The 13,529-nt window shown below is 42.4% G+C and overlaps 1 protein-coding gene across 8 annotated transcripts in view; it reads left to right on the plus strand.

The window, feature by feature from the left end:
• The window catches only part of Erg (ETS transcription factor ERG), a 227,253-nt gene that overhangs the window by 127,546 nt on the left and 86,178 nt on the right, over positions 1-13,529 (plus strand). Inside the window, exon 1 of one of the 8 annotated variants that reach the window (XM_020170746.2) lies at positions 2,132-2,308. The exons of 6 other annotated variants lie outside the window; for them this stretch is intronic. In XM_020170746.2, the coding sequence (XP_020026335.1) occupies positions 2,291-2,308 (18 nt within the window). In that variant the 5' untranslated portion in view covers positions 2,132-2,290. One more of the 8 variants, XM_074072642.1, reaches the window with a different exon arrangement.

The following is a 13,529-nucleotide window of genomic DNA, read 5'->3' on the forward strand; positions in this document are numbered from 1 at the left end:
TCCTATCACTTTTTTAAAATTTTATGCATTTTCAAAATTAGACACAATGAAATGTATGGGTGGAATCTTTACAAAATTGATCAAATTATAACATCTGGTTTCTTTTTATAAGTATGCAAGCCCAGAAACACAGAAATTAGTCTCTAATACAACATTCTTTTTATTAGCTGAAGAATAAGGATGGCTACATTATATAAACATGTGAAAGAAAGACAGGGTTTGTGAGAGAGACAGAACAAAACAAGTGATGTAAGTTACCAACAGTTGGAGTAACTGGGCAAAAGGGTGTGAGGAGTTCTTTGTTTTACATTATAACTTTCCTATAAATTTTTATTGTTTGGAAATAAAGACTTAAAACATTTCATCATGGACTGTTTGATTTGGATCAGGCCAGAACCAAGTAGATCATGAGGAAGAGTTAGACCTAAAAATGCTAACGCTCTCAGGCCATGGGGAACCAGTAAGGGCTGGGTAAAGTGACCACACTGAAGTTTCTTCCATGGCTCTTTTGTTAGCCAGTGGTTCATCTTGCTTAAAGCCAATGTTTGGCAAATCCCTGCCACAGAGCTGCTCAGTGCAGAACTGCAGTTAACATTACAGATCGATTCTTCCTAGGAGAAAACACAAGGCCAGAAATCTCAGTGGAGCTAGAGAGGTTTTGTAAATTTATCCTTCTCAGCCCTCCTGAATTCTAGTGGAAGCTGCTCAGATCAAACAACTCAGGACTTTGAAATTTTAGGGAAAACACAGTCTTAATCAGCCTGCCATCTTATTCATTGTTCAGAGATGAAAAGGGCGGAAGTCAACATCCCTCAAAATGAAGATGCTGGGAACAGATCAGGGTACAACTCTGACACAGAATGAGAGTTCTTCCAGGGTATTTTGCTTTCTGCTTTCTCACCTTCTTCCTCTTTTGCTCCTCCCTTCTTTTCTTCTTGCCTCTTCCTCCTCTTTATCCTCTTCTTCCTTCTTAATTCTCTTCTCCCTCCTCTTCCTTCTCACCTTTCTCCTCCTCCTCTCCTAACACAAGGGGGTGAGTCAGGGGGACAATGAAAGACAGAGAAAGGGGATCGTGTGTGGATCCCTGACGTAGGTCTGAATTCTGAATGAGCTCAAGTCACTGAACAGCCACCTCTGGAACCAAGAATTGGCCACGACTCAGGTTTTGGCCTATTGTGTTCCCTGGGTCCGTGTGGTGACCACACCTCTTTCTGGTCAACTTTCGTGTAGCCACATTCAAAGCAAAATGTTGTTTCTTCCAGAGACCAAGTAATTTCCTGAAAATGAGTAATTAAAGGCCTGAAATCCTCTAAGGAATGTTCAGGCTGCATTGGCCTGCTTCCTTTGAGTGGTAAATTGAAGTGTGGCCCTGAACCTGCAGGATGGATTTTGTTCTCTTAACTCGGTCTTTATGCTGTGGCTTGCATTAGCCGAGTCCTCCCTGGATCTGTGCCTGCAGTGTCACTATTCATCTGTGTGGGACTGGCTCACTGAAATGTTTGTAGCAATTTTAGTTAGTTGGATTTTAAAGCATGATGGTGACAAATGTATTATTATCATCATCATTATTGCTGTTATTATTATTGATTACCCTGACTTAAGACTTTCGGGTTTTCAACTCATTTTTCACGGAGCAAGTAACAACTGCGTGTATTTGGAAGGATCAGTGAAGTGGTTCTTGAACCTTTGGTTGAGATGTTGAGTCGTGAAGTGTGCTAAAAACCAGAGAGCCCACAAATGGTCATCAATTAAGCATGAGCAGTTAGTGCCATGCAACAAGTCCCACCTGCTAAATGTCCCTTTAGGGGAAGGTAGCTCAAGTGCTGTGTCCTGGCCGGGTGGCACTGATGGGGAGAAGTGGGCTGAAGGGCACCTCAGTGCCTTGGTCCCCGTGAAGCCAAGTGGAGTCCCACCACATCTGCATCCTGCTTGGGTCTGGCACAGAGTGTCACATGGGCCACACCGGTCACACCTGCTATGACAGTCCCAGTCCCAGGCTACTGGTGCCTTTTTTTTTTTTTTAATTAAAAAAAATTCTCCTGGCTACATATCATCAAGAAAAACAACATTGTTTTCAGGGTCTCTTATCTCTCCACTCCCAAATATCCTGTTTCTTCAGGCTGGGCGGCCAGGACCAATAGAAACCTCTTCCTGCCATTGGCTGACTTCATTTCCCAGACTTCGCACAATCTCATCCGCTCTAAACAAGCTCATCAAAACTACTTTCTGGTCAGAGAGAAGCAATAATTATTATTAACATTTATTAACGATCAATAAACTTGATTGCATTATGGCCAGCACTATTAAGGTAAGGACGGGGTTCCTTTTCATTTGACAAAATCTCGTTCTTCTTAGGCTTTCTTTGGCTTCCTTTATCAAGGCAGATAAGTTAGGTTGGGCAACACCCCCCCTACCACAATAGAGGACAACAAGATTTCCTTTGCACTGCCTAGTAAATTTCCTTTTTCCTACTCCAACCATCCGCAAGGCTTAAAAACTTCAAACTCAGAAAAAAATTGGGGTTTCTAAATTCACCGTTCAGTGCTGTGGATTATTGGAGTGCTTTTGAAAATTTCAGATTCTTTTTCCTGTGACTAATGGTGCCTGGACGCGGGTCCGAGCTGAGGCAACAGGAGAGAAGAGGTTGGAGGGCAGGGGCAGAGAAAAAGACGGGCTTGTTGGTGTTGAACTTTTGGATGCTCTTCAGGGACTCCCTAGCACCAGGCATGACAGCCAGGGCCCATGGAAGGGAAGAGACGCTGGGCAAGCAGCTGTTGGTAACGGGGCATGCAAATGTTGGCTTGGTTTGTGGGACTGCCGTGCAAGAAGCAAGCCTTGTCATAACTTGAATGATGGTGATTTGGTGTGTTAGCTTATGTGTTTACCGTTAATAAAAACCCTTCTCCTCGGTGCACTGTAAGATTCCTTCCACATGAGGTTGGGTTTGTGGGTTTGGAAAGCAATGGCCTGTTGGTTCTCTGTGTTCTGTGCTGTTTGGTCAGATGTGTTCTCTTGCAGCTGTTCCTAGCAGATAGCTTTGTAGAGTTTTAACCTGGAGACAAATCTGCTTAGGTGGAAATTAAAATGAGTCATGGTAATGGTACGAGTCTGTGACATGGTGGCTCTGTTAAAATATTTCCCAGGCCACCGGCCTCAGTGACTTTTGTAGAAATGGGAGAATCAGCAGCACAAGCAGATACTGAAAGGAAGAAAATGAACTTGATTGTGTGGCGGGTCTTGGGCTTGCAGTGTTGAGATGAGAGGCCTTTGGTCGACTTTCCCTCAAGGATTTGGTTAGCTTGACAGCTCACGAAGATGGAAGCTGGGCCAGAATTGGGCTGAGGCGTTTTGAAAACTCCTCCTGGGTTTGGTATTTTCATCATTTGATATGTTTGTGATAAAGACTTGAAGAACATTCACCATGGAAGCCATGTCTCAGAAGTTCTGCTAGTGTTTAGTTCTCCTGGTGTGTTCAATAATATACTAAAAAAAATCATGTGCCAAAGACGTTCACCTTATAGAAAATTCTATCTTTTTTACTTCAAGGATTCAAATCTGCTGAAATACAGTTTCTATAGAAAGGAACTTTAAAATTAGAGGTTTTCTGTGTTCCACTTTTAGCTAAATGAGTAGAAATGACTTGATTTTATAACCCCAAATGCCTTTTGTTCTTAATTTTGCCCTTATATCTGTATTTTCTAACAATTAAATCAAATATTCTTTGTAAATCTTGAATAGATTGAGTAAAAGCTTATATTCCCCCCCTTCCCAAATTAGTGTACTAAAGGGAATTGGAAAAACAGACTGTCCTGTAAAAGGAATGGTATAGTTTGTGAAACACAACTGAGTTATAGTGTTTAATTTAAGATATATGTTCGTGAAGAGATGAAGTTGGTTTTGAAGTTTGAATGCGCTGTGATTCTCTGAATAAATTTTGGGCAAATAGTTTACACTTGTGAAGGTTGTCCTGCTTGATTTAATGTTTTATTACGTGGCATTACACATATATTGTCTGTCTCCCAAGTGAAACTTGGATTTCAAGTGAAATCTTTCAAAGCCCTCTGTTAAAATAGCCCCTCTTTATAGGTAACTTCCCTGAAGACATGTTTCTGTGAGGTTTTCTGGGTAAAGTAATAAGATGACTTTACAGCCTTGTTTATAGGGTGGAGAAAGGAGGCCTTGAGTCTGTTGATTCCAGTTTTAATTCTGTTAGTGCAAAGCTCAAATTAGCATAGGGAAAATTGCCGCTGTCTGGCGGAATTAGGAAACAGTCCCCATGCAGGCAATTTTGAGTCTTAAATGCACTCTGTGTTGGGTTGTTCCAGTAACTAAATCAATTAGTCTATTAGGTATCAGATGATCCAAATTGAAGTTGGTACCCCACATCTGTGTGGCATATTTTTTTTCTTGCATTAGTGTTTTCAAGAGCCTGGGAGGCACTTTGAAAAGCTAAATATTCTTATCTGGGCTTTGTGATTCTTACCGTCATCCCTCTTGGTAATATGAAATTGGGAACACAGTGTTTAAATTGGAAGAAGTAAAGGGATGTTAGAAGTTTAGATTTATCTCTGAATGTCTGTGCATTTCAGAGCCACTTAAGAGTTCTAATAAAAGCAGAAAAGTCAAGGTCCCTGTTTGCAGGAGACTCACCAATGGCTTTTGCTGCTTCCTAGGTTCCTGTGCTCTGACCATACCTAGTGCTGCTTGCTATACTTGCTCTACCTTTGCCACAAACAACACAGTGTTACTTGCAGATTCCCTGGAGCCTGTAACTCTCTGGGTTGCAGTTAGGAATTTTAATCTGCACCCCCAACACTTTTCTGACCCTGACATGTTAGGCCCTCCACCATTCGGGAAGTCTGATGAAATCCGGGATCACTTCCCAGAATACTGCCTTTAAATGCATCAAAGGAAATACATAGAATTACAATGGAACTCCATTTCTATCTTTGGACTCTGAACCTAGACCTTGAACCAGGGTTTTGGAGCACTGATCCTAAAATTTAGTCCTTAAACTCAGAATCGGGAGGTGGGCTTCCCTTGTCACAGGGCCCCTGTGTGGAAGGCCCTGCAGAGAGAAAACATCGGACAGTCATGTTAGTAGAAAGACCTTAGGAAGCAGACAGGATATGGAAAGTTACCACGGACTCGCCCAATGGCACTGTTTTGGTGACTTGCTTGATGAAGTTACATTCTTTGAATTGACAGACATTGGGGAGTTTGATGATAATTGAAACATGGAGTGATGGATGTGATTAATGAACTTAACAGTTACAATATAAGTTTTTCCCTCCCTCTGGCCTCAATATCATGTGAGCAGCTTCTTGTTTGGGGATTCTGTAAAAGTCAAAAACATGCCAGGTACACAGTGCTGCTGTCCTACTGTACAAGAGTCACCTGCCAGGGCAGGCCCCAAGCTTCTCCCTTGGCCAAAAAACGTGTTGAAAGGTCATTATCTTAAAAAAATGCAGCTTGCGTTCATGGGCCGTTCTGGGACCCAGGCCACCCTCTATAGACGCAATGTGCTTCTGCCTCAGTCTCTCTGCCTGTGCACATGCACCTGTGCCCACCGGCACCACGACTGTGTGACCCTGTAAGCAGAATTGGGGGTGACTGAATCTGTGGATATTTTTCCCCTATTAAATTCACTGCAGGACTGCCACACTTTGAGAATGTTCCAAGACACAACCATTTCTTCATAACCTATATCTTCTTTAAGGTAGTTATTTCTGTAAAGCTTTATTTTGCAAAACATTCCTTTATTTTTTTAAAAACACCACAAACACATACACACACACACTTGTTAATATCTCATTAGAGAGCATACTTAAGAATAAAATAAAATTTAAAAAGAAGCCATTCCTGATGTCTTTAGGAAGTGGTGCACTCAGAACTTGGGAGTCTGTTTCGGAGTGTAGGCCAGAGTGTTATGAGGGTGTCAGTGACGTGGAAGATAGAGTGACCAGATAGCTGGTGCCTAGGAGCATCACAGGGCACAAGGTCCTGGAAGAGCCTGAGATGTAAAATCTCAGCCAAGGGAACGTACAGGGACCGTCTCCAAGCCCTGCCAATGTGGCTGGATCCAGCGGACTTTGTCTTTAAATCTAGGAAAGATCTCAGTACTGCAGGGAAGCAGGATAGGGTGGGGGACGGCTGCTCCCCACCCTGCCCCTGGGAAGCTGCCTGGATAGTGAAGTCTGCAGCCACTGGGAGCTGCCTGTTCCTCGCACAGAGGTGCGTCAGGATGGCAGTGGCTCGGGGAGCTGGTGAGCCTGTTGGCTTTGTCGAGGTCTGAAAGCTGAGGGGTTTGCTCGGTGGCAGCCGGAGGCCTGTGATTGTGTCTTATTCGTGCTTTAGCGTAACAGGAGGGATCCTGCAATGTCTATTTGCTCATTTCTTTTGGAAAATGCATGTTGTTCCTTTGTACAAATTATAAACACAGAACATTCTCATTGCAGAGAAAATGCAAACAAATTAAGAAGTCAATGCAAAGTGCTCCGAACTTCCACGGGCGACAGGGAATTGATTGTTGAGTTGTAGTGTGGGTCCTTCAGCTTGTACGAACCTGCTGGTACCTGTTGGTTCTTCCAGACACCTGACCAGTCTGCTTTTCTCAGTTAATGCTGACTTACACACGCTTCCCCATGTCACTGTGCATTTGTGAGAAGCAGGATTTTTACGCTTTGCTGCATTCTACAAGTGATATCATTTTTATAACCAATATCTCTTGTAGCAAATAGTGTTGTTTTCAAATTTTCTCTAATTACATTGCAGTGAACCCCCTCTCTGATTTTTACAGTTTTATTTTATTAGTATTGATGCTTAGGAAAGGAACTATGGCCTAACAAGTATACTTATTTTTAAAGACCTTGAAAAATTTAAATATTTGACAATTTCAAAAATATTTGCCAGTTTACTTTTTAGATGATTGCACTGGCTCCCACTTCCAGTGGGTGAGGCTGTGGTGCCTGCAGTCGCTCTGAGTATTTTACTCTTTGTCTCCTTGCTTTTCTGACAAGGAAGAGTGGAAACCCATTTTGATTTGTGTTTGTATTAATTTTAGCATTTCATTACTTTTCTCTGTGAATCTATTTCAACTAGTGGCCTACTGTGGCCTCTAAATTTTTATTTTGCTCATACTTTCATTCCCTGCATGATGTAACTTTTTAAAATATATTTCCACCATTAAATTTGGCTGAGTGAGTTTCATAAAGTTTAAGATCAGTCCTCATTCTCTCTCTCTTCACTTTCTTTTCTGTCCTTATTGCTCCCGGTTTCTCCTGGCAAGAATACTTTTGTACACACACTGAAGTCAGAGAACCTGCTTTTTATGATATCCTCTCTGCCTCTCTGTGTCCTCAACAGTGACTGGCAAACTTTAGGGGCTTAATAAGTATTTATTGAAAAAATAAATTTTAATTAAAACTCTTCAAAGTCAGAAGGAAGACTTTGGAGATCAGAGTAAACTAGTCATTGTAAATTCCAGATTGAAGTCTTGCTTCTTTCGGGTGTGTCTCCTCGTACACACCCTTTTAAATTTTAAATTTGTGTTTAAAAGAATATAGAAAAAATACTTCAAAACGTAGCTCTTGTATCTTAAATGCGTGATGTAGATTAGCACCGTCAGAATGGCTGCCTGCTACACGCAAGGCCTTGTGCTAAACTCTGCTCACAGTAACCTGGTGCTGTGCTTACTGACAGATAGGTCAGAGGGTCAGACAGGCCAAGAAACCACTGAAGTCACACAGATCTGTCTCTTCTCTTTATCTTCATGTGGTCTGTTTTCTCCTGCCATTTCCCCTAGCCCCAAATATTAAGTTACTCTACAGAGAAAAGTGATACATTGAATCGTGTGGCAATACATGAAGTAACCAGACAGTGATAATTGTTATAAGTGGTTACTTTATGTGAAAATCGCAGAAGCAACAGTATTTTATTTCAGGTAGATAGCAAAAAAAAAAAAAAGTGCTGGAAAACTTCAAAGCTGTGAACACCATTTTCTTGGTGACAAGAATTCTTCCCATGTTTGGCCGTATTCTCAGGGCAGTGACTCCTCATTCCCAATCAGCTGCCCACTTACATGTCCTCCTCCCAGGTGTCAACTTCCTCGATCTGTCCCGGGCATCACTGATGAAAGCGCAGGTCAGTTTTCTGCAAGGCCTCAGTGGGGCATTCATGGAGTTCAACCCTGGGAGGACTGGAGCAGGGTGCTGGCGTGCGCAGATAAGTGCCGAGAGGTTTAGAAAAGAAAGGCTAAGGCCAAGGAAAATTATTTATTTTTTAAAGTGCCACATCAGAATCCAATGATAACATTAACATCAGGGCTGTTACTTCAAACACTTGTTAAAAACAATGCACACCGAGTTCTGGAAAATGTGATAAAGACGTCCTGCAAAGTCCCACACTCTTGACTTGAACCCGTGCACTCTCAAATCGTCCCCTCCACAACACACTCATCTCCTGCCACTGTGAAATTCTAGCACAGCAAATAAGGCATGGAGTCTTTTTGGTTGGTGGGTTGTTTCACAAGTAATTGTCACAAGGGTGGCTCTGAAGAGAGGACCCACCCTACATCCACCTTTATCTTTCCCCCAATGATTTTTAATTCAGAGCATCATCTATTAAGGACTTTGTGTCCTCTATCCACTTCAAGTCCCATTGGGTCCACTGGAATCTTTTTTTTTTTTTTAATTGACCGTGTACATGTGAGGCTCACCTTTAAGGAAGAAGAAGCTGTTGAAACAATACTTCAGAATTAGTCAATACAATTAGTTCATGTCTCAATTTGAGGTAGGTTTCATAAGACGTTGCTCCAAGTTAAAAAAAAAAAAGCATGTGTTTTTCCATTGCACAGCCTTCTTCAGATGCCTGCTGTACATCCTGAAGTTCCAAAGAGCTCCAAACCACCCAGGCTGCACAGAGCTCAGGCCATATTTATCTTTTGCCCAGAGAGGCACTTGATATTCTGTGTTCCTTCATGGCATCCTTAAAATAGTGTCTGTGGGAAAGGATTGGTCTTATCACCCCTGCTGGGAACCAGAGGCACAGAAGGAGGCACCGATGGCAGCTGGCCAGGGCCAGGAGAAAAAGGCAGGCCTGGGAGGTGGTAGCCAGGGTTGTAGTCTGCCATCCTCTATAGGACCTCAGGCTCCCCCTGGACTCCCTCCCTTCGTGGGGAAGTGGAGCTGGGCTGCAAGGCCTGCTCTTCCCTGGTGTTTAATGACTGCCATTTGCAGGACCATAGGGGTGGTTGACAGCAGTGCCCTGTCAGACCTGGCAGTGGAGACGGGACTGAGGGGCTCATTAAGCTCCTGTGTTCAAATCCCGGCTCTACCATTTTTCAGCCACTTAACTTGTGCCAAGCCACATTCTCATGGCACTTTGTTTTTTTTCCAACAGGGACAATTGTAGCTCCTGCTGTCAGTGTTAGAATTAGATGAAGCAAGGTGCCAGAGCTCAGAACTGTATTTAACAGTATTTAACTGTATTTTACTACCCATCCAAGTCACATTTTCCTTCTAAAACTAAAATTGGGAAATCCTTAAAAGCTTTCTTTTTTTTTTTTTTTCAATGTCTACAACAGTTTGCATATCCGTTTTCTTTTTTTCAAGCAGCCAACTTGTTATTTTCTTCGGACTAAGTTGCTCTTTTCTCTGTGTTGTGAAATTAAAGCTCTGGCAGAAACAGCGAGTTCCCAGTTATGGCAAGCACTGGTCTGCATTGGAGATGGCTTGCCACAAGCTGGGCAGTGCCTACTCTTGCCATTGCCAGAGCCTACCCAGCATGTTTGGGAGGAGACATTCAGGCCCTGGGTACCCTCTGCCTCTCTCTGTGCTTCTTCCTCTTCATCTCTTTCTCCCCTTTAGCAATTGCTACCAACCCAACAGGTGATTTGAAAAGATAAGAAATAGGAACAATGCAAAAGTGACCCTTCCTGGGCTTCTCAACTTGAGGGTTCCTGGGGGGATGTGTTGTGTACATTTCAAGCCCTTCCCCCACCCTCAATCACTTGTCTCATCTCGGGAAATCTGGGACAGGTTTTCATGGTTTTACCTAGAAAAAAAGAACTGAAGACACTATAGCTTATGAGGGTTGGCTTGAGCCCAGATAAAAGCAATCAACACACACACCTTTGATTTCTGTCATTTCACTTCATTTTGTGTGAACTCCTAGGAGCAGAAACATATTTATATTCACATAAAACTAAAAATATGTCCAAGGTCAAATAGAAGTGATTTTCTGAGTTATCTGACTTTCTGAATTGTTCATTCTACCAATTTGAGTGAACATGGATAGTTTTGTGGACTTTACCTCTTTTTAAACCAAAGACTATGAACTCAGCTAAGCTTGTATTAAGCTTAGGAAAAAAAAAAGACAATTTCCTTTGCTAGGGTAGCATTCCAGTGAAGAAAACCCCCTCTTTGTTTCTTGCACATCCCGGAGAAGGTCCCCTCTGTCCCACCCAAGAAGTGTCTCCCAGTGACTCACTTGCTATGTGAGCACAAGCCGATGGCCACTGGTTTTGATAAGAGGCTGGGTATGAAATCAGCACACACATATTTTTTTTTAAGTCTCTTCTTTGGAGATGGAAAACATCTTTTTATAGATCACATGTTTACTGCTTTGGTAAACAGTAAAATGCTGCTACAGCAATTACCTTGAGGAAAAGGGTTTGTAGACAGATACTTCCTGCGTTCACTTCCTACACAGATAGCCAGCCCAACCAGGGTTGCAGCAGGGCAGGAAGGGCCCTGCGTGGAAGCTTCCTCTCTGCCAGTGCGTGGATCGGTCTTGACTCATTTTCTCTTCTCCAGAGATATTGAACCCATAGCTCCAGGTTTTCTAGGGAGAATTCTCCATCTTGAAATAGGTGAGATGTGAAGATTTCAGGCAATGATTTTCACCCCTGGTTCTCACCCTTGTGTTACCTTGCATATGGATGAGACCAGCCACATCTCTGAGTAATACTGTGTCCTGCAAAGGTACCCCAGGCCCTTCAGAATCATGAAAAATGATGCATGATCCTATTATTTCTCTTTGAGAGTCCATTAAGACATTTTCTAGTGTTGTTTGCTTTAAAGTCATTGTACATCAAGCAGAGATCACCAGATTGGGGTACAAAAATTTCAGCTCAGTTTGTTCTCTCCTGAGTTTACAGCAGTTCTTAAATTCCAAGGAATGCATTGTTTAGGCCTTTTGAACCAAAGCAAATAAAACCACAAGACACAAACACTGAACAATAGAGAATCATCAGTCACCCACCCACAGGATATGTTCTTACCCACTTACCCTTTGTGTGGGGAAAACACACATCAAGTCAACAAACAATAACAGTGAACAATAAACTAAACAAAATAAATAGCACCTGAGAGCCTCTGCACCCCCAGCACTGGCAAAGTACCAGAGAATGCAGTTTGCACACTCGGAACATGAGAACTGCAGCTCTGCCCAGCTCACGTGCAAAGAGCTCAGAAGGCTGTGGGACCTCACGGAGCTGCTGCCTGGCAATCTCTGTGTTCCATAAGTGATCGTGTCTACCAGCTGGGAGCCGAGCTACAGTTGGCACCAAGAAGCTGCCAGACAAGGGCAGATGGCGTGTCTTCAAGGGTGCTAAGATGCTATTAACACACTCCGATAATTTTATCACACACTCCAAAGACAAGCTTTGGATTTGCAGTGAAACGGAGTTGAAATGAAATGGCTCGGAGAAGTGTTCCTTCAGAGACTTGTTTGCTTATATGTTTGCTTATCTTGCTGGAAGATGTGATGTTTGAAAACAGCATCCTGTTTGAAGGAAGGCTGCTGTGCTCCTCTGTGTCTGGACCCCAGATGTCTACTGTGCGGCGTTGTCACCTGGTAGAGAAACTCCGCGGGGATCTCCCACCATGTTTCCATACAGAAGCTGCCTCCTGCCACCATGGCTCCTTTACAAAACAATGTCCCTGGTCCCCTGAGTCTGCCTCTATTCCACTGTCACTTAAGTTGCAGCTGTGTGATGCAGGTGCAGGCTGGGCAGCAGTTAGGCTAGTCTCTGCTGCCCAACGGTGTGGCCATCCAACTGGTGTCCTCAACTGCAGGGTTTCTCATTTGTTATATATTTTTTGGCCTGGAGCAAATGCAGGTTCAAGAGCTCCATTGAACAATGTAATGTTCAATGTAATGTTGTAATGTTGAAACAACAATAATGCAAACTTTTTTCTTTCTCCTCATTTCAAAATCAACTGTTATAGGAGTTTAGAAAGTAAAAATTTAGACAAAGAAATTAAAATAATTGACATTACACCATCAAAGATTTGTTGGTACCCGATTATTTTTGTTATATATGTTTGGGTTTTTCTCCATATGGAGAAGGACAGCTAGTTTCTGGTGTGGTCCTGGAGAAGGAGTCAAACCCTATTTTTCCAAAACTCTTAAAGCTAGCACATTCTTGAGAGGAGGTGAGCAGGTGTCCATTGAATTATCATCTTGCTTTGAAATTTTCACAATTTAGAATCTATGGCCTTCAGTCAAGACCAGAAACTCTCAAAACGTGGGTGGTGAACCATCAGTACTCTAAGCCTTAAGTGGTCTTGTAATCTTGTATCTGTCCTGATTGTACCTGGTAAGAAGCAGACCCTAGGGAAAACTGCCTGGGCAGTAAATGTGTGAATGAGGACATTATTTGGGAAGGTGGTACCACTGCCTCTATGATGTAACATATTATAGAGAATTTTTTTATATCATGGAAAATGAAGTTATTTTTCCCCAGATGGATGTGCAGTTGTAATATTCTTCTTATTTTAACAAATCCATACTTTCCCCAAAAAGTGATTTGAACTATGATTTTTTGTTACTTATTGTTCAGATTTTAATGTGCATATTTAAGTGTGTGATTTGAGTTTTGATATACATGTAGATAGTGATAATGTTATTACATTAGGCAAATTAAATATTTATCATCTCCTGTAGTTATCCACTATGTGTGGAAGCGAGGGACAAGGGTGATGCAATCTATTCATAGAGCAAAATTCCCAGTACAGTAGGACATTTGTAAGCACAGCCTTGTGTCATACGAGACTTGAAGACAACTTCGTCCTGCATATCTGGTACTTTGTACCCTTGACCTTCATCAGACCCCTCCTCTCCCTCCTGTGACCACCGTTTTATTATTTAGCTGTATGTATTCCAGGCGTTTTTTTAAAGATTCCACATGTAAGTGAGGTCATCTAGTACTTTTGTTTCCATGACTGACCTGTCTCCCTTAGCATAATTTCCTCAAGATGCAGCCACATTTTGGCAAATGGTAGAATCTCCCTTTTGAAAGTTGAATAATTTTTCATCATGCACACACACATATCTGCGCATGCATATAAACACATATACACAACATGCATCTTTGTATCCCCTCCTCTGCTTGTGTCCACTGAGTGTGTTGCCGTGTCCTGGCTAAGGTGGGTAGTGCTACACTGAACGAGGAAATGCACGCATCTTTCTGCACGCATAGTTTCCTTTGGCTGTATGCTGAAGAGAGGGGTTTCTGGGTCTTATGG

Source organism: Castor canadensis, chromosome 5 (assembly GCF_047511655.1).
Source record: "Castor canadensis chromosome 5, mCasCan1.hap1v2, whole genome shotgun sequence".
In the NCBI taxonomy this organism is placed as follows: domain Eukaryota; kingdom Metazoa; phylum Chordata; class Mammalia; order Rodentia; family Castoridae; genus Castor; species Castor canadensis.